Genomic DNA, 26117 nt, shown 5'->3' on the forward strand with positions numbered 1-26117 from the left:
TGCAGTATTCTGATCTTAACCTGAGGGCTGCATTAAGTGAAAGTGAGGGTGGCCCCCGGGCCGCCAGTTGCCCACCCATGCTCTAGATGCTGGGTCAAAGCGGGGGATTGGAACACTTTGACTCTGCTGTGGTGGGCCGGTATACTTTACCCCAGCTGCAGCCTGCGTCATCACAATGCCCTTTCTCAGCTTTTCTGAAGGAATGAGAGCAGCTTGTATAGAAGCTCAGCTGACCACAAGGTCACGGTGCGTTGTGTTAAAACCATGCACAGCCACACTGCCGCTCAAGTGACTAGACACAGACCCTTTGATCTTGTGTTGTATCTGCTTTATTTTACCTGTTCTGTAAAGCACTTTGTGACTTTGTCTAGAAATGTGCTATACAAATAAATTCATTATCATTATCATGTCAACATGTTCAGAGCACATATAGAAAACGTTCCAACACCCTTATTCATTTGTCAGCCTTTGTAATAACCACCAAACTGTAACGACAATGTCTGATAACAATCTCTTTATTGATTTTCTACAATATGTATGTTTACCAACACAAAGTGCACACAGAGTATATAAAAGTCACACTTGTGTGAAGTGAGGGGCACCCACTGTATTTATCAGCCAGATGATATCTGACGTCATTTACTGCACTAAACAAACATTAAATTCCATAGACTTGGCTGGCAAGCTAAACAAATCATAAAAGTCATAAACAAATATTATTAAAGTCCATACACTTTTTCTTTTTTGCTAAATAGAGGGTGAACTGACCTATCTGAGAATAGAAAAATCACACTCATGTGAAGGAAGGGGTGGCTTTTGGGGGAACCCACAACGTCATAGTAAAAGGTCCATAGACTTGGCTGCCACTGGATATCACTGGGGGAACACACAAAGCCTGTGTCATTATTATTTACTTCTGAGACTGTGTCATTATTATTTACCTCTGATGTAGACTGTGTCATTCGAAACGTGGTGAAAGTTGGCGCTCTACAAGTTCACAATGTGTCTGAGTCGGTTTTTGACCTATAATGACATGCCTATAGATACACCGAGTTGAAAGTGTGACTAAAGCATATCTACATTGGAACCCAAGGTTCATGAGCTGTTCACGCTTTCCTCACCTTGAACTTGTACCCTGATCCTTCTTCTGCCATCCTCCCCTTTATCCCAAACACCTCCCCTGAACCCCCTTCTTCCATGTTTTCTGCCCACTCTCTGCATATTCTCATGCATGTTGCTAGCCCCCCAGTGTTTATGGTCTTAGGTGGTGCAGATGTTGCTAGCCCCCCAGCATTGATGGTCTTAGGTGGTGTGGATGTTGCTAGCCCCCCAGCATTGATGGTCTTAGGTGGTGTGGATGTTGCTAGCCCCCCAGCATTGATGGTCTTAGGTGGTGTGGATGTTGCTAGCCCCCCAGCGTTTATGGTTTTAGGTGGTGCGGATGTTGCTAGCCCCCCAGTATTGATGGTTTTAGGTGGTGCGGATGTTGCTAGCCCCCCATCATTGATGGTCTTAGGTGGTGTGGATGTTGCTAGCCCCCCAGCGTTTATGGTTTTAGGTGGTGCGGATGTTGCTAGCCCCCCAGTATTGATGGTTTTAGGTGGTGCGGATGTTGCTAGCCCCCCAGCATTGATGGTCTTAGGTGGTGTGGATGTTGCTAGCCCCCCAGTATTGATGGTTTTAGGTGGTGCAGATGTTGCTAGACCCCCAGCGTTTATGGTCTTAGGTGGTGAAGATGTTGCTAGCCCCCCAGTGTTTATGGTCTTAGGTGGTGCGGAAGTTGCTAGCCCCCCAGCATGGGTTTGTTTCCTCGCATCCACCTTCGTCATGGTGCTTTGGGCCCAGGCGTCGTTCGGGTCGGAGCAGATCCTCTTCCCTGGCAAGGTTTTGAACCTGCAATGGAATTCAGCCATGGAGCCAAATGAGTCATGTCACACTGATTTCTGTAGTTTTACAGTAATAATAAAATAATATTGGTCCCCACTATACTTGTGATGTTTTTTTGTCACTGTATAGGCTATATGTGCACATATGTGAGATTTGTCCTCTGTATTTTACCCATCGTATAACAACTAGGAGCAGTGAGCAGCCATTCTACGGTGCTCGGGGAGCAATTAGTATAGTATTCCAGACCCAACCCTGCAGGGCTATAGAAAACGTTATGGTGTGGAGTGAACATAGTGTAGACACTAGACTATAGGCAACACTTACACTATGGCGTGGACGGGACATGGTCCTGGACGCTGGACATAGTAGTCTTGTATTCGGTCAGCATGGACCCTGGTGTTGGACCACTGGAGACAACAGCTGCTGACCACCGGTCCATGAGCTGTACGGGTCAGAGAGAGAGAGAGAGAGAGAGAGAGAGTTAGATGGCATTGCACAGCGAAAATAGCAGATCTGCTGGAGGTCACAAGATTTGGTAGTGTGTATAGTTTGTAGTGTGTAGAACCAGTTTGTATAGTGTGTATTTTTGTGTGTGTGGTGTGTAGTTTTTAGTGTGTAGTTTGTGTCCAAAACTCACTTGTAGAGACAGAGTCCAGGCATGTCGCGACGATGAGGATGAGGCTGACCTTCATCTCTGTGTGGATGTAGGATCACTGCTGTGCCAACACAACCAGTACCAACCAGTACCAACCAGTATACCAACCAGTAACAACCAGTATACCAACCAGTACCAACCAGTACCAAGTACCAACCAGTAACAACCAATCAAGTATACACAGGCTGAGAAGCCCACACTAAATGAAAACACTGTTTGTGACCAAAACAAAAAAAAAGGACTGAAACAGAAGATGTGACGGTTCTAGCGATGAGACGGTCGCTGCAGTTCCTCGTCGCATTGTGACTGTGTACGCTTTTGCTGTGGTCTTATATAGGAGTCACACTCTTCCTCCGTGGGCGCACGTGCACTCGTGCACACGCACACAGTGCACGCACGCACTCACACACACACACGTGTGCACGCACAAGAGATGGTAAATGGTAAATGGTGCATTTATATAGCGCCTTTATCCAAGGCGCTTTACATAGATTGTGCATATTCACCCATTCACACACACATTATACACCGATTGCGGCGGAAGCCATGCAAGGTACCAACCAGCACTTCGGGAGCAATTTGGGGTTCAGTGTCTTGCCCAAGGACACTTCGACTAGACAGGAGGAGCCGGGATTCAAACCGCCGACCCATGGATCATTGGACGACCTGCTCTACCTCTACCACAGTCGCCCCTATAGATGAGAGATGAGATATTGAAAGTGTCTCTCTCGGATGGTTATGTATACAAGCTTAGCCAAATAAAACATTGTACATTCATGCTTCACAATAATATTTCTCAGGATTAGAAGGACTACAACTTAGGTTTCATATAAGGCCTTTAAAAGTCCTGAAAAGTGCCCCTTTTCCCTATGTTTAGGCTTAGAATAATATTAAATAATCTTCCAGGCAACAGTCGTTTACTGTGGACGTGTTTTACTTTGACGTGGAAGATAACCTGACCTCAGTGTCAGGCAATGTCCCTGCATGGTGGCACCATGTCGTTTCTATTTTTACCAATGCAATAATATTAAAGGAACTGTCGCTTGTTGGCGGGTATCAATACACTTTTAGACCGACAATACAATTACAATGTTTGGGAACAACTACAATACCATAGTCATCACGTCTAGCCTGACCAATATACATACTCATCAATGTACAGGAGAATAAAACAGTCTACAGCAGTAATTACATTTGTCGACTTAAACTACAGCAAAGATTTGTGGTTGTAATAATAATAATAATCTTTATTGTCCTGAATGATATTCGTCTTACGTCTGTTCAAACAACAACATCAAAACAACACATAGCACATGACACCAAAAGGCAATACAAAGACATCAGGTCCCCACTGTATACAGAACCATCCTACTCCTATACTAAAACAGACTTTTTCCACTGCAAGGTTCTGTATCTTTGTCCAGATGGCATGAGATTTAAAAAAGCGATTTGATCATCACCTGTCATTTGATATTGAAAGTGCAGACAGACAGACAGACAGACAGACAGACAGACAGACAGACAGACAGACAGACAGACAGACAGACAGACAGACAGACAGACAGACAGACAGACAGACAGACAGACAGACAGACAGACAGACAGACAGACAGACAGACACTTTTGATAACAAAACCTGCCATGACCATTTCTGCATAGCACAATTTTTTTATTGATTTTCTACATAATACAATGTCAACATCTATACACATATAGGCTATAGAAAAATAAAATAAGATTTGTTTTTACAAACTCATTCACTTCAACATAAATAAATAACAACACCACAAACAGTCCTATATGTGGTTTTGTGATGCCAGGAGAACATTCAGTATGTCGTCTCTGTTGGGTGTTGAAACCCAATGTCCAAAACTGTTACTTTTCAGGATTCAAATCCCCAGTCACCATTTTCTGGAGCCGTCGCTGCTGCTGTGAGTTGAGATCTTTCTAGCCATGTTTTACACACTCTTTATTTTTTTCCCCTGGTCCTTTTTTCCCCTCGCTTTCCTCCCTTTACCCTTCTTCCCTTTTCTATTCCTCGTCCTCCCCACCCCCCCTTGCCCATTTTGTCTTCCCTTTAATCTCTCTGACTTCTCAAGCATTGCAGATGTTTGCAGCCCCCCAGAGTTGATGGCCTCGGGTGGTACAGAAGTTGCTAGACCCCCAGCGTCGATGGCCTCAGGTGCAGCAGTGCTTGGCGCCCCCCCGGCATTATCGTTAGCTCGTTTCTTCTCGTCCACCTTGTTCTTTGTTCTTTTGGCCCAGTCGTTGTTTGGGTCGGAGCAGATCCTCTTCCCAGACAAGGTGTTGAACCTGGAGTAAAATTCACAACAGCTAAAATTAGTGACAATGACGTTTATTCAAACCTTTATTTATTCTCGAAAGACATTGAGGTTACCCTCATTTGCAGAGTCGTTGAGGTACAACATAATACAACATTTTCAAAGCAATAAACAAAAATAGAACTGAACAGCAACATTTCCTCATCGCATGATGTAATACATGTTTATGGGAGAACAGATCTTTAATACGCTGTGACAATGTGCAACGTTCAGAATATAGAGCTTTAACCATTTTAATACAATAACTTTTTGTTTGTTTAAACCACCAGCGTAGACAGGACATGGTGCTAACAGGGCTCTTACACTATAGCGTAGACAGGACATGGTGCTAACAGGGCTCTTACACTATAGCGTAGACAGGACATGGTGCTAACAGGGCTCTTACACTATAGCGTAGACAGGACATGGTGCTAACAGGGCTCTTACACTATAGCGTAGACAGGACATGGTGCCAACAGGGCTCTTACACTATAGCGTAGACAGGACATGGTGCTAACAGGGCTCTTACACTATAGCGTAGACAGGACATGGTGCTAACAGGGCTCTTACACTATAGCGTAGACAGGACATGGTGCTAACAGGGCTCTTACACTATAGCGTAGACAGGACATGGTGCTAACAGGGCTCTTACACTATAGCGTAGACAGGACATGGTGCTAACAGGGCTCTTACACTATAGCGTAGACAGGACATGGTGCTAACAGGGCTCTTACACTATAGCGTAGACAGGACATGGTGCTAACAGGGCTCTTACACTATAGCGTAGACAGGACATGGTGCTAACAGGGCTCTTACACTATAGCGTAGACAGGACATGGTGCTAACAGGGCTCTTACACTATAGCGTAGACAGGACATGGTGCTAACAGGGCTCTTACACTATAGCGTAGACAGGACATGGTGCTAACAGGGATATTACACTATAGCGTAGACAGGACATGGTGCTAACAGGGATCTTACACTATAGCGTAGACAGGACATGGTGCCAACAGGGCTCTTACACTATAGCGTAGACAGGACATGGTGCTAACAGGGCTCTTACACTATAGCGTAGACAGGACATGGTGCTAACAGGGCTCTTACACTATAGCGTAGACAGGACATGGTGCTAACAGGGATCTTACACTATAGCGTAGACAGGACATGGTGCTAACAGGGCTCTTACACTATAGCGTAGACAGGACATGGTGCTAACAGGGCTCTTACACTATAGCGTAGACAGGACATGGTGCTAACAGGGCTCTTACACTATAGCGTAGACAGGACATGGTGCTTCTGGCTGGATGTAGTAGTCGTGTATCCGCTCTGCACGGACCCTAGTGTTGGACAACTGGAGACAGCAGCTGACCACCGGACCATGAGCTGTACACAGAGAGAGAGAGAGAGAGAGAGAGAGAGAGAGAGAGAGAGAGAGAGAGAGAGAGAGTTGGTGTGTTAGAATTTCCAATGTACAGTATAGGTATTTGAGATTTATCAGACACTCTTTATCCAGAGTGACTCACAATAGATTTGGTATAGCACATAATATAGACAGTGTAAAGCCGGACAGGTAAATCAAGAACGTATAGCATCAGTCTAAAAATAACTTTTCTTATAGACATTTTAAACAATTATTTAAATTGTTGGCTATGATGGTGTTGCAAAAACAACAGATCTAAAAGATTAAAATACAAACAACAACAACAACTACTACTAAGTGGTTGAAATTGGTTAAAGGGATAGTTCACAAGTTATCAATTTAAAAAAGAAAAGCCATTTTGGAAGTGAACTATCCTAAGCCTCACATTTCACCACAAATAGCTACAGAGTATCAGTAATTGCAAACAAGCATGCTAGTAGTGTGTATAGTTTGTAGTGTGTAGTTTGTAGTGTGTGCAGTGTGTAGTCTGTGTCCACAACTCACTTGTAGAGGCAGAGTCCAGGCATGTGGCGAGGATGAGGATGGTGGACGACACCAGGCTGACCTTCATCTCTGTAAGGATGTGTCACTGCTGTAGAAACCGGTACAAAAGCAGTACCACGGAAATCACTGTTTTCAGTGAGCGAAAAGCCACAACAGAAGATGTAATGTCTGGTTCTAGTGAATTAAACTGTAGCTGAAGATCCTTGTTCACATTTGTGACTGTCGATGTTTGGCTGTCTGATCTTTATAAGAAGAGTAAAGTCCTTCCTCTTCACCCCCACACGCACGCACAGGTGACAGTGGTGTCACTACATGTGGTCACGCAGTGTAGAGGAAACTGTAAGTGAGGGGAAGATTCCACCGAAAAAAAAGACCCCCGGTCCACACCACACGTATACTCGAGTAACATTTTGAGACTTAATTATTCTATAGCCTACATCTACTCACTACAATAGGTTCTAATTTAGGCTACCCTATTGTATGTCCTACGTCATTACAATAGCGTATAGTCTACCACCACCACAGATCAAGACTGTGTCAGTACAGTATGTAGTACAGTGGAAGTTACAGTGGAAGGTTGCCCCCCCCCCCCCACACACACACACACACACAAGCATCATGCATGGTGGAAACACTGGAAAGTACATTTAATCAAGTACTGGTTTACTCAAGTACAATTTATAAACGAGCATATGCCATTTGAAAACTGCATCACATTTTTTTTTTGCTTGACAAGCTCACAACAATTCCCGATATAGCCCCAAGGTCATCAGGGTTTTCGGGTCTCGCAAACATCATACCCCTCACTTAATTGGGTGACCCAGCCGGGGTGATCAAGTCCCGACTTACGTCCCAGTAGCTATACACTCGATCAGACCCACTAGGGAAAGATCACGGTCACACAATCCGTTGGATCCACTCCGGCCAAAACTGGAGAAAAAAAAAGACATCTGCGCTTAATGAACCACCAACGTAATCAAAAAAGTCAATCAAAGAACAAGATTCCGTTACAGGATCTCCTCACTGGTCAGCAAAAACACCTTGAAGACCTTAACAGGAGCCCTCGTACAAGGTTTCTTTGACTATGCATCCACCTCTTGGTACCACAGCACCTCAAAGGCCCTTAAAACAAGGCTCCAGACCTCCCAAAACAAACTGGTCAGGCTCCTACTTGGCCTCACCCCCCGATAGCAGTTTTATGCATCTTTGAAACATCTCACCACCACTTAAGCGGAGGCTCAGCACGGCATGAACGGAGGGTATGTACATCTGTCTACCATAGAGAGTGGAAGAAATACAAAGGGACCCTATGGGGAAGCGATGAAAAGAGCTTAACCGAGGGGGTTCCGAGAGGGGCTAGGGGACACCCCATAAGACACATGCACACACATTTGTGTGCACGTGCGCAACAAGCACAGACACTGTATATTAAAACATGCAGACGTGTATAGCCTATTTAGAAACAGAGTGTACAATGCTTGATCGTATCCATAAAAGTTTCCCAAAAAAAAAAGTGGGGGATGGGTGGAAAAAACCTACAAATCTGCCTTAACCAGTGTTTCTCAATCTTTTTGGGGGCCAGTGCCCCTATATGCAATATCCGGGTCCCTTACTGGTTTGGGCTAAATTTGAAATAATAATTGCACATACTGAAATTAAGCCAAAACCAAATGAATTACAATTTGTGATCATTCTACTTCAAGTACTTGGATCACCTAAATCACTCAGGTATTCAGTTCCACAGCTCCACCGTGTGGGGGAGGGGAGGCATTGTTTTCATTGTGTTGAACTAAACAGCTCACACCAAAACCAGCAGATACTAAATATTCATAGGAATGTGACACTTCTGTACAAAGCAAGTGTAAGAGTTGTGGTGTTTGGGCCAGTGCCCCCATTTCATATCTCAGGTCCATTACCTTACCAACAACACCCAGTTAAAATGTAACCTTGTTTTCTATTGTGTAGTGTAGACTGTAAGAGCCTCACCTTTAGGGGCAACTCAATGTGACTAGTTTGACACGTGCACATCATATTTCAGTCTTCTTTGGATATGTCAATCCGTTTATGCACATGAAGCCATTCAGAGTGTACACAGTGGAAAACTGTGTGGCTAAAATCTCCCATTGCACACCTGCAAGCCATCACACGCTGCTGGGCATAAATGGCAGCCATAGTAACCAGACACCCTCTGTTTAGCAAGGTCATTTAAATAAACACAGCAAAATAAAACAGGAAGGCAATTTGGCAATACAATATAATTGTATCATAATATAATTATAATATAACATGTCATTCTGTCTAATGTCACAATACTATAACATATTGTTAAATACATTCTTATTAGATGCTAAAGGGATGTTTGACAGGTTTATTTCAATGAAACATCATTCCATCATCGTGTACTGTTTTATTTACAGATCTATCTCAGAAATCAGACCATCATATTTTGTACAGTGACAGACAGGATAAAACATTTTACAAAAAAAGCTATGTAGAAATAGATTAGAAGCCAGTTAGACTATTTACATTTACAACAGCACCCATAAAACACATGCTTATCATCTTCTAAACATCACACACGTGCAATCATGAAAACCCACAACCTTATTTTAAAGAAATATGCAATTTGATTAAAATTATTAAAATAAATCAAACTCTCACTTAAAGATGCGTATAAAGTGTGTGTGTGTGTGTGTGTGTGTGTGTGTGTGTGTGTGTGTGTGTGTGTGGAGGTGTGTTTAGCAGCAGGATCAGAGATTGACAGCTTTCCTCTGTCCCAGTCCAGCTGGACTTGGATCCTCTGAGGATTCTGCTTCAATGAGAGCCGGGGCTGACCCGGAGTTCTGTCTATACAGCTGACCATTAATCCAGCATTGATGAGCCCCTCCACACCCATTCTCCAGGATCTACTGTCTACTCTCCAACATCCCAGCTGTGACTCCAGGCCATCAAAACACAGCACAAATAAAAGTCAAATAAACTCTCTGGGCTGTCTTGTCAGGAAGCAGCTTGTGTCCGTTTGTTTGTTTTAGAACTTCAGAGTGGATAAATAGTCTATCTTCAGACATGATCCGAGTCTCGGATTGGCAGTGTTGTAGCCCAGAATGACTTTGAATGTCAGGTTGCACAGGTGTTTGGTCATATCTATCACTGCTTCTGGTTCTGGGTCCATCTGTGGGTCCCGCAGTGTGAACTCACTGAACTGGACTCTTTCCATTGTGGTCTTGTAGTTGTGCAGGAATGAGATGTGTTCAGCTCTCAGGTCCTCCTCTATGTCTCTGATTGTGTGTGAAAGGGTTGATATCTTCCTGTCCAGATCCTCAAGCCTCTCCTTCATCATCTGACACTTCTGCTGCTCTTCCTCCTTCAGTGCAGCGATCCTACCCTCCTCTTCCTCTTGTAGAAACTTATGAAGCTTCTTAAATTGTTCCTTTATCTGCCATTCCGTGTTCATGGCCTGGATCTTAATGTATTCTGCTGTTTGGTCACAGTTTGTTCTAAAGTCATTGAAAACCTCCAGTTTCTTCTGTAAAGGTGTCAGTGATCTCTGGACTTCCTCCCTGCGGTCCAGTGCAACTTCACACATGGTTCTGGATATGTGGTTGGTGTGTTTTTCTGAATGAAGACACACAAGGCACACCGGCTGTTGACATTCCAGACAGAACAGCTTTAGTTTCTCAGCATGCAGACCGCAGAGATCCTCTGACCCTGATGACGGTCTCCGGCGTTTCAAAGCTCTCTGCTGTCTCTCCTGTGTGACAGTTTCACACAGGTTCTTCAGAGCCAGGTTGCAGGGTGGATTAGCCGTTGGAGATATCGCCTTACAAACAGGACATCCCGCTATCTTCTTCTCTCTCCACCATCTCTGCAGGCAGGCTTTACAGAAGCTGTGGCTACACGCGAGGACAACAGGATCTTTAAAGATGTCATGACACACAGGACAGAAGAAATCCTCTTCTGAAAAATAAAACTTTGAAGACATTTCGTCTCCCTCGGAGGAAAGCCGTAAACTGCTCGAGACAGGTATTCAGCCTGAAGTTGACTTTCACTGAGAATCCTTGTTCTTGTTGAAGTCCCTTGAGCCAGCTGTAGGTTCCAGTGGTCTGGGTCGTGGATGGAAGGACAGTCTGTCCTCACTGGAAGGTGTGTGGGTTTGATCTGATCATCTGAAGCTGAAGCTTGTATCATGTGTGATGAGACTGGCAGGGGTGTGGCTTTGACACCCCACAGACCCTTGTATGCAAATATCTCTCTCTCACACTCACACTCACATCTCGCACTCACGTCTCACAGCACACACACACACACACACACACACACACACACACACACACACACACACACACACACACACACACACACACACACACACACACACACACACACACACACACACACACACACACACACACACAGTGTGATTGCACTGTGCAGGGTTAGACTTTTAATTAATTTGATCAAATTGATTCAAATCAATTATGTCTATCAACTGACATGTCAATTAGATTTACACCACATTTGTTTTGTACAGAAGTGTCTCATTCCAGGACTATGAACATTTAGTATCTGCAGATGGTTTTGGTCTGAACTGTGAAAAGCATCTTGCCTACAAGCACAACTCAATACCAAAGCCTGTTAACTGTGAGTGGACGACCAAATAAAGCAGTGGAGTGGGATGTTCCGATCTGTTCGGTTCACACACACACACACACACACACACACACACACACACACACACACACACACACACACACACACACACACACACACACACACACACACACACACACACACACACACACACACACACACACACACACACACACACACACACACACACACACACACACACACACACACACACACAGTTGTGTGTGTTGTTGATCAGGAACCAACCTCTGGGAGGAGTCAGAGTTTAGACTGGGAGGAACCGATCACACCATTAGTTTTGATTGGTGGGAAACTCATACACACTCAGCCCGCGCTCTCATCCGTCTCTATGATTGGTGGGACGAACAACCCCACACAGAGTCTACTAAGCTGAACATATAAAACGTCTCGCACGCCTCTCCTCCATCACATTATTTTATTTTCTGAGTCTACAAATAAAAATTCAAAATGAGTGGACGAGGAAAAACTGGAGGAAAGGTCAGGCAGAAGGCTAAGACCCGCTCATCCCGTGCCGGGCTCCAGTTCCCCGTCGGTCGTGTCCACAGGCTGCTGCGTAAAGGCAACTATGCCCAGAGAGTCGGTGCCGGCGCCCCGGTCTATCTGGCGGCTGTCCTCGAGTATCTGACCGCTGAGATCCTGGAGTTGGCTGGAAACGCTGCCCGCGACAACAAGAAGAGTCGTATCATCCCCCGTCACCTCCAGCTGGCCGTCCGCAACGACGAGGAGCTCAACAAACTGCTGGGTGGAGTGACCATCGCTCAGGGCGGTGTGCTGCCCAACATCCAGGCTGTTCTGCTGCCCAAGAAGACCGAGAAGGCTGCCAAGAAATAAACCTCCTTCATTTCGACTGAATAAACCCCACAAAGGCTCTTTTAAGAGCCACCCACTGTTTCTATACGAGAGTCATTTCCAATACCCCCATCAAAGTATGCGCACTTTATAACCGTATCGCTATTACGCTTCGTAGATTTAAGACATACTTCCTATCAGTCTGACCATATGTCTGCATTAACAGTACAGTGAGTTATTAATTTATTTGTTAAGTTCTAATTTAATTAATACACTGCTGTGTAGTTATTTTCTCATTCTTGGGCTAAATTGATCCTACATGTGTGCCATGCTTGGATGATAAAATGGTGCAGTTTGTGTCTTCTATATAGCAGCATGAGCAATCACAGTGATCGATGTATTCACAACTTGAAACATACAGCACCTTAACTCGCGTGGATGGCTTTAATTGGCTTTTAATACGCATTGAAGCGAATGCAATAGAAATATGAATACATATTCACAAGCTCCTCTAAACAGAGACTCACATTGTCTTTGTTACTGCATAATGTTCTCCCACCTCAACTTTGAAAAGCCAACACCGATAGAAAAAATTTCATTAGATTGATACGAAAACTCTCTAAACGTGCTTTGTACATAAGTGTCTCATTCCAGGACTATGAATAACTACTGCTTTATATGGTCAATCTAAACATTGAGTTTATGCAGAAATTGGAAGAATTTGGAAGATATAAAATCATGTTTGCAGCTGTTATGACACCCACATTGCCCCAGTTTACTTACGGCTTATTCATCTATAATTTGTATATGCAATGATACAATTGCTCTTGACATTATATATATTATATATTTATTATAACTTTTTGATCATAATGTGCTCATTTTCCATGCAAAAACCACATTTACAGCAATCACCATTTTGTTGCTTATGAATTAATGCACAGTACTTAATTATACAGTTTCATTTCAGGTTTTAGCATCCTTATTCAGATCAGCATCAGACGACTGAACTACAGGCTCTGTAATGGCCATTTGATTATAGTATTTGGATAAACCCTTTCTTAGAAAAGATGGGTGGTCCTTAAAAGGACCGTTGTGTTTAGAGCAGACAGAACAGTTTACTTGGAGCTGGTGTACTTGGTCACAGCCTTGGTGCCTTCAGACACGGCGTGCTTGGCCAGCTCACCGGGGAGCAGCAGGCGGACGGCGGTCTGAATCTCCCTGGATGAGATGGTGCGTTTCTTGTTGTAGTTAGCCAGTTTGGAGGCTTCACCGGCGATGCGCTCGAAGATGTCGTTGACGAAGGAGTTCATGATGCCCATGGCCTTGGAAGAGACACCGGTGTCAGGGTGGACCTGCTTCAGGACCTTGTATATGTAGATGGCGTAGCTCTCCTTCCTTCCCTTTCTGCGCTTCTTGCCGCCCTTCGTGGCGGTCTTGGTCACGGCACCCTTCTTGGAGCCCTTCTTGGGCGCTGGTTTTGCTACTTCAGGCATCGTGATTGTATTCAATAGAATAGTTCAGTTGCAGTGAAGAATGTGTAAGAGGCCGCTCTCGTACCACTATTTATACAGAGCCAATCCAAATGAAGCGTGGGACTCCTAGCATATGATTGGCTGATCCTGCCACAAAGAGTCTTTGTTTTCTGTATTATGTTTTCCCGCTCGTGTGCTCTATTGTCCCTGTAACATTATGAGGGGCTAAATATAATAGCCCCTTTATGCATTATTAATATGTATGGTAAATTTATAATTTAAAGCCCCTTTTTATCATAATGTGTTTTGACAACCACACCCCAATTTCCCCATTATAAAGGCATATCTATATCTGCATATTAATTTGCCACAACTTAAGCTAACTTTACCTAACTATAAAGGGGAACACTGTATTCTGAATATTGCAACGTAAAATAATGATAAACTGAGTGGGTCTCATGTCCAGGCTTCAGGTCCCACCTGACAGAAACCGGCCTGTTGAAACCAGGAACCGGATTAACTACTACATTAATTAACATGTTCTTTATTGGCACCACATTTCATTCATCCAGACAGAGTACAAGCTTTACCAGAAGTAATAGAAACTGTTGTGTTGTTTTGATAGTTGTTTTTATCCCTTCCTATGATGTTTGTTTTAAAAACGCCATGTATTGACAATGAAGGGATAATTCATGTTTGTTTTTAGTTCAATGTTTTAAAAACGCCAATGACAAAGATAATGTTTTGTTTGTTTTTTATACAGAGCGGTCCTCTTGCCTGGAATTGTAAGAAACATCCAAATTCAGTTATGCAATGATGTTTACCAATAAACTTGAACATTTGATTGAGACATTCAGTCAGAGGCTACTGTCTTCTTAACCTCTATATTTGGAAGGTTGAACTGAGTTGGCTCTGTACTTGTTCTCCTCCACCCTGTCTGCTCTTAATGTCCTGTAGGCCTGCATCTGCTTCAATGTGTTGCACTGTCAGCTTGTAGGTCTGCTATTATTTTTTCTGTTATCTATCCCAACTATTTTATTCGTTACACCCACAGGGGCAATTTGTGTGTGTGTGTGGTTTAACAGCACACAAAGTAAGTTTCAATTTTAAATTATTCCAAAGTCGTTGTTCAACAAGTCTTTTGTGGTCGAGGCTCCACAACAAAGTCTAACCACTGGATCCTGCGCTAACAAATAATTGAACAGTAATCAATACACTACTATGTTAACGGTAGTCTAAAATTGGGTAATACTCTTTAAAGAAGGTGTGGGTGGCTCTTAAAAGAGCCTTTGGGTTGTTGGTAGATTAGATCAAGTCAGCGTTATTAACCTCCGAATCCGTACAGAGTGCGTCCCTGTCTCTTCAGAGCATAGACAACATCCATGGCGGTCACGGTCTTTCTCTTGGCGTGCTCGGTGTAGGTGACGGCGTCACGGATCACGTTCTCCAGGAACACCTTGAGGACACCGCGGGTCTCCTCGTAGATCAGACCGGAGATACGCTTTACTCCGCCACGGCGAGCCAGACGGCGGATAGCGGGCTTGGTGATTCCCTGGATGTTATCACGAAGAACCTTGCGATGGCGCTTGGCGCCTCCTTTTCCAAGACCTTTTCCTCCCTTGCCTCGACCTGACATTTTGAGTAGTAATGTAGTTGAAGATAGAAAAGTGAATGATTTGAGAGCTCAGAGCCTTGCCTTTTTATGTGTGTTCTGAGGACGTAAGGGAGGACAGGCACAGAGAGAGCTACGTGAGCGTTGCCAATGTGCACCGCCCGCCCCCCCTACACACACACATACTCCTCCCCCTTGGTCACATCACCCATTTGTTTTTACAGTAATATTGCTATTCAACTCTATAATCATTATAATTGCTGTTATTTTTGGTCAATATCTTTGGCACTCCAATATTGCTTTCCCTGTTTTTTGTTTGTTTTATTCCTTGGCATATATTTTCTCTCTCCCTAATAAAGTTGATTTTACATGTTGCCTCTTCTTGCCCCTCATCTGTAAAGTGTATTTGGGTACTCACAACTCAGAAAAGCGCTACATAAGTTTGAGATACTATTATTAAATATTATCATGCAAGAGATTGATACAATAATTTATATGTAAACGTTTGTGAAAACCCTTGGAAAGCATAAATAACATTCCATGATGACTTCATGACTTATCTTCCCATGCTGCAGTCTCGATAATGTAGGCCTTTTATGATTTGGAAGTATTTGCGCGATTGCATGCTCTCAGTCAAATCTGGTCACATGTTCATTGTCCACTATTCATATAAGTATTTTATTAAATTTCCACAAAATTACAAGTCATCACATTTCATATATCAACGTTATCCATACAGAAAATATGCTGCTTGTCATCATATAAATACATAGCATCAAATACATACATCATAATACATAACCTCAAATACATACATCATAATACATAATACATACATAAAAAAGCACAGACACCTAGGCGCCAGAGAGCGCGAGCGAACAGCACCATGCTTTGGTGCCATGTGTACTATCTTTTTTTTATTAAATTTCCACAAAATTACAAAAAATTACAGAAAATATGCTGCTTGTCATCATATAAATACATAGCATCAAATACATACATCATAATACATAATACATAACCTCAAATACATACATCATAATACATAATACATGTGTACTATCCGCAGCACCCCCTAACGCCCAAATGCCTGCACCTGCATGTGCTGCTCTGAAGGTCTCGCCACCTAGCCTGGTTAATAAACCAGACTAATATCGCACGGATCCGCGGGATATTAGTCTGGGGAGGCTCAGCTTGGATTTCATTTCCAGGGAAACATTTTCTCTTTGACGCAATTGGTCAGAGCTACTGTCAGTCAAAGGTCTCAAGCATTGAACGTCACTGTACCAAAGCCCGCCCATATTGCATACCGTGTCCCTATTGGGCGCACACGTTTTCGTGTGTAGAAAATGGGCGTACAATTGAGCCTCTCCAGACCAAAATCCGCCGGTAGGCAATTTTTTTTTGCCAACGGCTGATTCGGTCTGGTTTATTAACCAGGCTACTCGCCACCCGCCAACAAATAGCACCATGCTTTGGTGCCATGTGTGACTATCCGCTGGCATGCGACAAGACCCCAGAGCCACACACTCAGCATGAACATTTAAAAGTATAAAACATGTAGACGCAACCGGGAGTCACATCAGGATATTACTATTTGTCTGGGCTGTTCTAGAATTACTACAGTGCCAAGGTGGGCCAGTTTAGGTGCGTGTGCAGTCTCTGCAGGTCTATTGTTTTTTTCCTTTTAAGTTCGGTTTTAATTTGTTTAAAAACAGTGTTTGCGTCAATTACCACGTTGTCCATTGACATTTTGCACCGAGTCTTCCAAATCTTAAAAATGGTCACACAAATACAAACCCAAAATATATCAAAATGTTCTTTTCTGCAGTTAAAAATACCGTACAAAATGTTCCTGTGACATGGCACCCTCACGCCTATATCGTGCATCTTGCTCCAGATTGCTTTTGACCTATTGCAGTCTATGAGCAAGTGCCATATGGTCTCTAGCTCTTCACAGTCTGGCATGGGGCATTCGGTTGTGGTCACAAAACAACTCCATTTAACCACTGCTCTAGTTGGAAGTCTACCGTGGGCAGTTAGCCACATAACGTCCTGCATGTTTCCAGTAACGAGGCCGCTGTTAAAATTATTTACTAGGTTTTTACTTTCTTCAAGGGAGCAGTGTTTAAAACGTACCATCCCTCCATATATCTTATTACTTATTACATTATATATTATTTTATTTGATTGGGTTCCCCAGTTAATATTTAAATTGCTATGTTTTGTGGTGAAATCCCCATATGCCAATTTATAGTATGGCAGTGACAGTCTGCCCCTGCCCCTCTGTCTTCTCCATGTTTTGAGGTCTCCTACCCAAGCTGCTCCACACAGAATGCCCCTAGCCACATTATCACAGAAAGCAATCATTATTTTGCTGCCGACGTCCATTGCGCCAAGGCCTCCCTCTTTGACACTTTTAAACATAAAAATCCTTTTGGTAACCTCCCGGTTGTTTCCCCAAATCAAACGTACACACATCCTATTAATTCTTGTTATGCACTTCTCAGGTGGCGGAAAAATGGTGGCCAGGAACAATAACTTTGATAAAATAAATGTTTTTACAATCCCTATTCTCGATTTATAAATTGTGTCCCTAACTTTCCATTTTTCAACTTCGGCATGTATTTCAGTTTCTTTTCTGTCCCAATTATTTTTAGCACAGTCCCTATTAGCAAAGAAAATGCAAAGTATTTTCATTTCCTCTTTCACCTCCATGAGCAGGGCCGGCCTCCGATCCTCCTCTCCTATCCAAATACATTCCGTTTTGGTCTCGTTTAGCTTGGCCCCCGCGACCTGCTCATAGAGGTGCAAGTGTTCTCTAACAAAATCAAGTTCTCTCTGCGATTTTATAAAGGCAGTTACATCGTCCGCGTATGCGGACACCTTGGCTGCCGTTCTATTAATCCGAACTCCTTGTATTCGGTTATCATTTTTTTTTTTTTTTTTAGTAATGGGCAAGAACGTAGAGTCCACTATTCAATGTTGATTTGAACCAATGATTCATGGTATAGCAAAATTTGGGCATGTATTAGGTATGAGAGAAATGCTGGATTAGAATGTATAGACTTCTAATACACAGGCATGGTGTCTGAACACAATTATAGTGAGGATAGGATACTCTTATAAAACAATGTGGTTGGCTCTTAAAAGAGCCTTTTGTGGGTATAAATATAGAGCAGACCGTTTACTTCTTTTTGGGAGCTGCCTTCTTTGCTGCCTTGGGTTTGGCAACCTTCTTGGCTGGAGATTTCTTGGCTGCTGCGGGCTTCTTGGCCACTTTTTTGGGGCTCTTTGTGGCCTTCTTCGGGCTTTTAGCTACTACTTTCTTTGCGGCAGGCTTCTTGGCTTTCTTGGGCGATTTCTTGGCGGCTACGGGCTTCTTTGCTGCCGCCTTCTTGGGTGATTTCTTAGCCGCTGCGGGTTTCTTGGCTGCAGCGGGCTTCTTTGCTTTGACTGCTTTCTTAGCAGCAGGCTTCTTTACCTTCACCGATTCTGCCTTGTTAATCTTGAAGGAGCCAGACGCGCCGGTGCCTTTGAGCTGGACAAGGGTGCCTTTAGTGACCAGGCTCTTGACGGCGGTCTTTACGCGGACCTTGTTCTTCTCCACATCGTAGCCACCGGCAGCCAGAGCCTTCTTAACCGCAGCGAGAGAGACACCGCTACGCTCCTTGGAGGCGGACACGGCCTCGACGACCAGCTCAGCGACGCTGGGGCCGGTCTTCTTGGGTCGGGGAGCTGCCTTCTTCTTAGCGGCCTTGGACGGAGCTGGTGCTGGAGCGACTTCTGCCATTATTCTCTCGGATAGTAGGTTGCTGTGTGCCTGTGTAAAGTAAACTCTCAGAGTGATGCCGAACACACTGAAGGGGCTGGACTTAAACACCACATGAGAACCTTGTAGACTCAACACACACACAGCAGCTCTACTGTAGTATCTTAATGTGACACTTTTGTGCTTTCTCCTCGATTAAAACATCATATAACTATCTACTGGGTATATTTTGTAATGCAACAAAGAGCTGACCAGTTAACACACATGCTCCTTTTTTACATTAATACATCTGAGATGAAAACGGCACTCTAGTTTTTAAGTTCTATGATAAAAACACCACCCTTCCACAGTCCGACACCAGCGTTTACTAGATCATTTGTCTTCTAAAACATTTTAAACTACGATAAATTAACAATGATACTCAAACTCGTCTTAGCAGACATTCATGGCGACGCAATAACATTAACTATATATTTGTTTTGTCTTCCGTTTTTCTATAAAAAGAAGGTTTTCTGACACAAGTAAACACACTCCAGTTGACAACAGCATGGTGGAGTTGATATCACATTCCAATGCCAGAGGTTGTAATACTTGGTCAATTTGTGGTCAAAAACGTATTGCTATCAAAATACAGAAAACGACATGTGTTTTCATCTTCAATCAACTGCAGGTACATTATATATTTGGTTATGGTTATGGCACACATAGGCTATACACTTTCACAGATTCCATGTATTACCACTAACAATAATGTGATGATGTGAGCAGACAAATGTGACTTTGGAACATGATGTTGTATGTTGGCATGCATTATTTTACTTAAACTGGTGTGTACAGTAGACTATACCTTTGTATTAATACAAAAGTATTTGTTGTAGTGTCACATTATGGACATCTTTTATGGACACTACTTCATAATTATGTATTATTTTCAGAGCCACCCACACTTTCTTTCAGTGTCATGATCAATGAGGCCAATAATTAACTACTTATATGTAACCCGTTCTGAACAGTGATATCAAAGTACATTATAGTAGTAATGGATGAATTCATGACAGAGGTGGCAATGCATATTTAGGTGAGGCGACTTTGAGACAAGCTTGTTTGTTTATGGTTATGGAGCCTCACACAGCTGGACTCAAGTTAACATTAAGAAATGAATGCAGTGATGTGCAGATCAAACTGTTTTCATTCTCCATTATTGCATATGTCAGTTCAACATAAAAGGAGTAAATCTGAAAGGTTGTGATTATCTGGGTCAGAATGCCATTGACAATGAATGGCCAGTTTTGAGTGTTTGTGTTAACACAAACATTGAAGACAAGGACATACATTGTGATTGGCCAGAATGAGATGATGTATGATGACGTATGATGATAAGAGCGCCCCTGACTTCACACAGGTGTGATTTTTGTTTGCATTGTATTCAGTATTGGTGGCACCTAAACCAAGAACAAATATTCTTAAATCTTCTATTATCTATAGAGCAGTAATAGGTTGGAATGCAAAAATTCATCTTTAAAATCAAGTTAAAAGAACACCTTATGTAAACCATACTGCAGTAACCCTGGGAAAATAATTCAAATGTATAATGTGTTGAAAGTGATTTTTAGCTATGTTTTTCTTTGTTTTTTATTACACCTATGTTTTGTATTTCTTATTTTATATTACTATGTTTTATTTTAAGTTAGTGTTTGTAAACAATTGTAAGTATTGCCTTTGTTAAATGTTTGTCTGTGTGGACCCCAGGGAAGCTAATGGGGATCCTTATAAACAAGTATTCTAATGTAATTTCACAAATGTTTATTTTGCTTGGTGTTGTGTAAAGCACATTGCCTTTGTTGAAATAACATTGGCTTTTCCTTTCATAGTAACCCCATTTAAATGTGTATTTATAACTCTATGGGTACCTCCCTAAACAAGGAGGTTCCTTGCCACTAACCAATCAGAGAACGACGGCGTCTCCCAGGCGCTAATAAAAGGGAGCAGTTTGCACTCTTCTTGCTAAGTTGCTATTCTAGTCTCAACCTTTAGTAATAGTTAGAAGATAACATGGCAAGAACTAAGCAGACAGCTCGTAAATCCACCGGCGGCAAAGCGCCCAGGAAACAACTTGCCACCAAGGCAGCCCGTAAGAGCGCGCCGGCGACCGGCGGAGTGAAGAAGCCTCACCGTTACCGTCCCGGTACAGTGGCTCTGAGGGAGATCCGTCGTTACCAGAAATCCACCGAGCTGCTGATCCGCAAGCTGCCCTTCCAGCGTCTGGTGAGGGAGATCGCCCAGGACTTCAAGACCGACTTGCGCTTCCAGAGCTCCGCCGTCATGGCTCTCCAGGAGTCGGCAGAGGCTTATCTGGTCGGTCTGTTCGAAGACACTAACCTGTGTGCCATCCACGCCAAGAGGGTGACCATCATGCCCAAAGACATCCAGCTGGCCCGTCGTATCCGTGGAGAACGTGCTTAAACTCAGCTGTCACTATCACACCCCCACAACGGCTCTTTTGAGAGCCACCAAATGTATTATTTAAAGAAATTATTCCCATGCAATAGCTATTTTTAAATCGGATACACTGATCTATTTATTCATTAAGACTTTTATCTACTCTTCTGTGCTTCGAAAGCAGAAGTGTGTGTGTGTGTGTGTGTGTGTGTGTGTGTGTGTGTGTGTGTGTGTGTCCACACGTGAGTTTGATTAATTTTAATCTAATTACATATTTCTTTAAAATAAGGTTGTGGGTTTTATTGATGTGTGTGAGGTTTAGAAGATGATAAACATGTGTTTTATGGGTGCTGTTGTAAATGTAAATAGTGTAACAGGCTTCTAATCTATTTCTACATATAAATATGTAGTAAGTAGCCTAGCCCTAGAACGGCTCTTGTTGTTACATACAGTATGTACAGTATTTCACATACAGAGCCATAGAACAGAGCCATGATTTGTGGTAGACCGTTACCATATGCGGCATGAATGTGATAAATGCTCCGTTTGTACTCACCCATTAAATTATTCCAAAGACGTGGAGTGAAAAATGGTCCTCTAGTTTTATATCCATGTGAAAGTTATGGCACAAATTTATTTAGTGAATTATCTCCACTTTTTCAAGAGATGCACACGGACGCCTTTCTCTCCGGCGAGGGGACGATTTTAGATACTTCCTGTTGTCATCACAAATTGACCGGAGAAACACAAAAGTTTGCGGTCACACAATTGGCAGGTGGTGTGATTAATTACCCAGCACCTATCGCAAAGCACCTGCCAATTGTGTGACCCAAACTTTTGTGTTTCTCCGGTCAATTTGTGATGACAACAGGAAGTATCTAAAATCGGTTCATCGATATTCCAGTGCCCCCCCTCGCGCGGAGAGAAAGATGTCCGTGTGCATCTCTTGAAAAAGTGGAGATAATTCACTAAATACGCGTTTTGTGCCAGAACTTTCACATGGATATAAAACTAGAGGACCATTTTTCACTCCACGTCTTTGGAATAATTTAATGGGTGAGTACAAACGGAGCATTTATCACATTCATGCCGCATATGGTAACGGTCTACCACAAATCATGGCTCTGTTCTATGGCTCTGTATGTGAAATACTGTACATACTGTATGTAACAACAAGAGCCGTTCTAGGGCTATAAGTAGCCTAGACTCGCTGAATGTGTGGACATACACTTTGCTTGAATTTCAAAGGTTTTACTGAACCTTTGGATAATCCTGTCACTGTACAAAATAATGAAAATATGATGGTTTTATTTCTGCTATAGATCTGTAAAGGTAACAGTACACGATGATGGAATGATGTTTCATTGAAATAAACCTCCCTGCTAAACATCCCTTTAGCATCTAATAATTCATTAACAATATGTCATAGTATTGTGACATTAGACAGAATGACATGTTATATTATATTGACATTATATATATTACATATTATATGATAGAATTATATTCCTAATGTTGGAGCCAAATTGCCTTCACGTTTTATTTTGTTGCGTTTATTTAAATGAATGGTAGTGACCTTGCTAAACAGTGATGACATCATGTCAATTAATCTGGCTGGTTACTATGGCTACCGTGTGATGTCTTGCAGGTGTGCAATGGGAGAATTAATCTAGCCACACGGTTTCCCACAGTGTGTTGCTGCAGCGTTCAATGTAATATTATCAAGTGAGTTTTATGTTTATCTGAATGGCTTTCATGTGCATAAACGGATTGACATATCCAAAGAAGACACAACAACTCTGGACATTGAAATATTATGTGCACGTCAAACTACTTTCAAACTTTTCTGTCGAAGTTTCCCTTATGTTTTTGAGACCGCCGCTAGTGTCCGCTACCGTAGTCAAGTTTGAAAAAAGGACGAAGAAAGGCGCAACAGTTTTCTCAGTGCTCACGTGTCAAACTAGTCACATACCAGTTGCCCCTCGCTGCAGCACGTAAAGGTGAGGCCCGCTCTACACTACACAATAGAAAACAAGGTTACATTTTAACCGGGTGTTGTTGGTAAGGTAATGGACCTGGGATATTAAATTGGGGCACTGGTCCAAACACCACAACTCTTACACTTACGCTTTGTACAGAAGTGTCACATTCCAGGACTATTCATATTTAGTATCTGCTGGTTTTGGTGTGAGCTGTTTAGTTCAACACAATGAAAACAATGCATCCCCTTCCCCCACAGGGTGGAGCTGTGGAACTGCATGTGATTTAGTACTTTTCATGTAGAACGATCACAAATTGTAATCCATTTGGTTTTGGCTTAATTTCATTTTGTGTAATTATTATTTCTGATCAAATTTAGCCCAAACCAGTAAGGGACCCGGATATTGGATAGGGGCACTGGCCCCAAAAAACACTGGTTGAGGCAGATTTGTATGTTTTGTTTTTGTATTCTTTGATTGTGTTTTTTATTGTTTTTTATTTGAGCTAATTGAGCTAATCAAATGTAAACAGCATTTTAGACCAAGGACCTCAAAAAGAATAAAGTATGCAAGTAACTTGTGTAATTGTAGACACACACTGTGATTGTGTAATGACTTTAGTCCATGCGATCCAAAGTTTGACCTTCACTTAACCTTAACCATACAACTGATGGAGACATCTCAGGGAAAGAACCAGTTGATTGTGTTGTATACCGTATGTTGGGTATGTGATTCATGCCGTTTCTGACTTGTGTGTGTGTGTGTGTGTGTGTGTGTGTGTGTGTGTGTGTGTGTGTGTGTGTGTGTGTGGGCGGGCGCTGTTGTGACAGTACAATATAGAATATGCATACTATGTTGTGTTGTTGAAGTTGTGACAGTGTAGACTCTACACTGTAGAGTATACGTATACTAGGGTGTGTATGTTGTGTAGTTGAAGTTGTGACAGTGTGCAGTATATTTCAGTAGAGGGCGCCAATACACAGACTCTTTCTTTCTTTCTTTATTTCTTTCTTTCTTTCTTTCTTTCTTTCTTTCTTTCTTCCAATCTTCAGCATTGTGCTAGTACCAGTGTGCTTTATGAATCTTGTGTTTCCCACCCGGCCGCTCTATCGGCCACTCTACCCCTGAAACGGTGAAATCTTTAAACGGGACATTCTGCATAACGAGTACTCTCTACTTTTCATGCTTTACAAACACTTTTGTACTTGTAGGCCTATTCAATTACATTTTGAATTCTGATTTAAAATGTTTAAAAAAATGGGGTTCTTTATCCACCACTGAATCTTAGCAAACGCAAGAGCAGGCTGTGCGTCTGGAATCATTCTGTGTCTGGAATCATACTTTCTCTATCAAGACAGACTCCTGTCTATTTTTACCAGTGGTGGGAAAAGCCTAATACTTTTCTTTCTTACTTAAAGATGGTGTTTTTTCCCCCAGTTGTGCATGTGTTTGGTTGACAGTACATCATTAATTAGACCCCTTGGTGTGGTTACTATGTGCAACGATGTTTTCACTTTGTATTTAGGGTTTCTTCCTGGAGGCTGAAACCTTGACAGTCAAACGTGCCAGTGAAAAACACAGTGATATAGTGGCATTACAATGTCATCCCCTCACCTCCCTTAACCCCATCTCCTTTATCACACAACAGCAGTTCAGATGCGGCTCACCACCCATCACCACCCACCAGGCAAACCAGGGATGCTTAATGAACTGGTGGGCGTGACCACATAAAAAAGACATTTTAACAAATACTGTACACTCTTCCTCCTCACGGCACTCCATCTTTAAGTAAAAGTATCCATACTGCAATGTAGAAATGCTCTTACTTGAGTAAAGGTACCGAAGTATTGGCATCAAAATATACTTAAAACGCAAATAACATGCATTTTAAAACTGCTTTTAATATTTAATAATCATATTGTCTATGTCCCTCAAAGTTATTTCTAATGGTTTGAGCCTCAATCACCACTCAGATATAACCAGGCCTTGTCAATTCTTTCTGGACTTTGAAAGCAGTTTTAGCTGCAGTACCACACTGTCCTGAGGTGGAGAGGGAGCTGATATGCAGATTATTTTATATTTGAGTCATTATAATACTCATGCTAGATAACACCAGGCTTGTTTCCATTCCATGCCAGCTTGGAAAATCAACAATGGTGGACATGCAAATTTGCAACTGAAGACTGAAGAAAAGGAGGAATTATACAAAGTAGGGTGACATTGATGACATCACGATGAGGCCAAAATCAGTCGAGCTGTTTCTGAGAGCAATTTCCATTAAAACACCCATATGACATGAAGGCCTGATTGTTCAAAATGGGTTATTTGTGGGGATAGAAAACACACATGGGAGCCCCAAAAACACAAAATAAATTGAAAAAGTAGAAAAAAGTAGAAAATGGCAGATCTACAAGGTCACAAGCTAGATCTGCTGTTTTCAAATAGCCAAATTAAGATTAAATGGGGCTGAAGTAAGTAGTTGCATGTTTTATAATACAAGTAACTAAAGTTTTCAAATAGTTTTAGTGGAGTAAATGTGCAATGTCAGCCTCTGGGATGTAGTGGAGTAGAAGCAAAAGTATTGATAATTCCAT

The 26117-nt window shown here is 42.4% G+C and overlaps 7 protein-coding genes across 7 annotated transcripts; 2 read left to right on the forward strand and 5 right to left on the reverse strand.

The window, feature by feature from the left end:
• Nucleotides 1-1049: 1049 nt before the first annotated feature.
• LOC310871461 (uncharacterized protein) lies at nt 1050-2675 on the reverse strand. The gene is made up of 4 exons (XM_083782994.1): nt 2525-2675; nt 2212-2329; nt 1174-1893; nt 1050-1116 (listed from the first exon to the last, which is right to left on the reverse strand). The coding sequence occupies exons 1-4, from the start codon at nt 2577-2579 to the stop codon at nt 1107-1109; spliced, it is 903 nt and encodes a 300-aa protein (XP_083639120.1). The 5' UTR covers nt 2580-2675; the 3' UTR covers nt 1050-1106.
• Nucleotides 2676-4443: 1768 nt separating this feature from the next.
• Nucleotides 4444-6969, reverse strand: LOC310870699 (C-C motif chemokine 4 homolog; the record flags this gene model as incomplete). Its single annotated transcript, XM_083781972.1, has 4 exons — nt 6787-6969; nt 6131-6245; nt 4634-4855; nt 4444-4471 (listed from the first exon to the last, which is right to left on the reverse strand). Exons 1-4 carry the CDS (start codon nt 6851-6853, stop codon nt 4444-4446), a joined length of 432 nt encoding a protein of 143 aa, XP_083638098.1. The 5' UTR covers nt 6854-6969.
• Nucleotides 6970-11904: 4935 nt separating this feature from the next.
• On the forward strand, nt 11905-12288 carry LOC310870540 (histone H2A-like; the record flags this gene model as incomplete). Its single annotated transcript, XM_083781779.1, has 1 exon — nt 11905-12288. The coding sequence occupies one exon, from the start codon at nt 11905-11907 to the stop codon at nt 12286-12288; it is 384 nt and encodes a 127-aa protein (XP_083637905.1).
• A 1076-nt stretch (nt 12289-13364) lies between these two features.
• LOC310871516 (histone H2B 1/2-like) lies at nt 13365-13745 on the reverse strand (the record flags this gene model as incomplete). Its single annotated transcript, XM_083783078.1, has 1 exon — nt 13365-13745. Exon 1 carries the CDS (start codon nt 13740-13742, stop codon nt 13365-13367), a length of 378 nt encoding a protein of 125 aa, XP_083639204.1. The 5' UTR covers nt 13743-13745.
• A 1246-nt stretch (nt 13746-14991) lies between these two features.
• Nucleotides 14992-15362, reverse strand: LOC310871512 (histone H4). The gene has a single exon (XM_083783074.1). It carries the CDS (start codon nt 15355-15357, stop codon nt 15046-15048), a length of 312 nt encoding a protein of 103 aa, XP_083639200.1. The 5' UTR covers nt 15358-15362; the 3' UTR covers nt 14992-15045.
• Nucleotides 15363-18444: 3082 nt separating this feature from the next.
• LOC310871505 (histone H1-like) lies at nt 18445-19126 on the reverse strand (the record flags this gene model as incomplete). The annotated part of the gene is made up of 1 exon (XM_083783067.1): nt 18445-19126. The coding sequence occupies one exon, from the start codon at nt 19124-19126 to the stop codon at nt 18521-18523; it is 606 nt and encodes a 201-aa protein (XP_083639193.1). The 3' UTR covers nt 18445-18520.
• A 2022-nt stretch (nt 19127-21148) lies between these two features.
• On the forward strand, nt 21149-21759 carry LOC310870164 (histone H3.2). Its single transcript, XM_083781247.1, has one exon. It carries the CDS (start codon nt 21158-21160, stop codon nt 21566-21568), a length of 411 nt encoding a protein of 136 aa, XP_083637373.1. The 5' UTR covers nt 21149-21157; the 3' UTR covers nt 21569-21759.
• The last annotated feature ends 4358 nt before the right edge of the window (nt 21760-26117 follow it).

This window comes from Protomyctophum parallelum (assembly GCF_964188405.1).
Source record: "Protomyctophum parallelum genome assembly, chromosome: 14".
In the NCBI taxonomy this organism is placed as follows: Eukaryota; Metazoa; Chordata; class Actinopteri; order Myctophiformes; family Myctophidae; genus Protomyctophum; species Protomyctophum parallelum.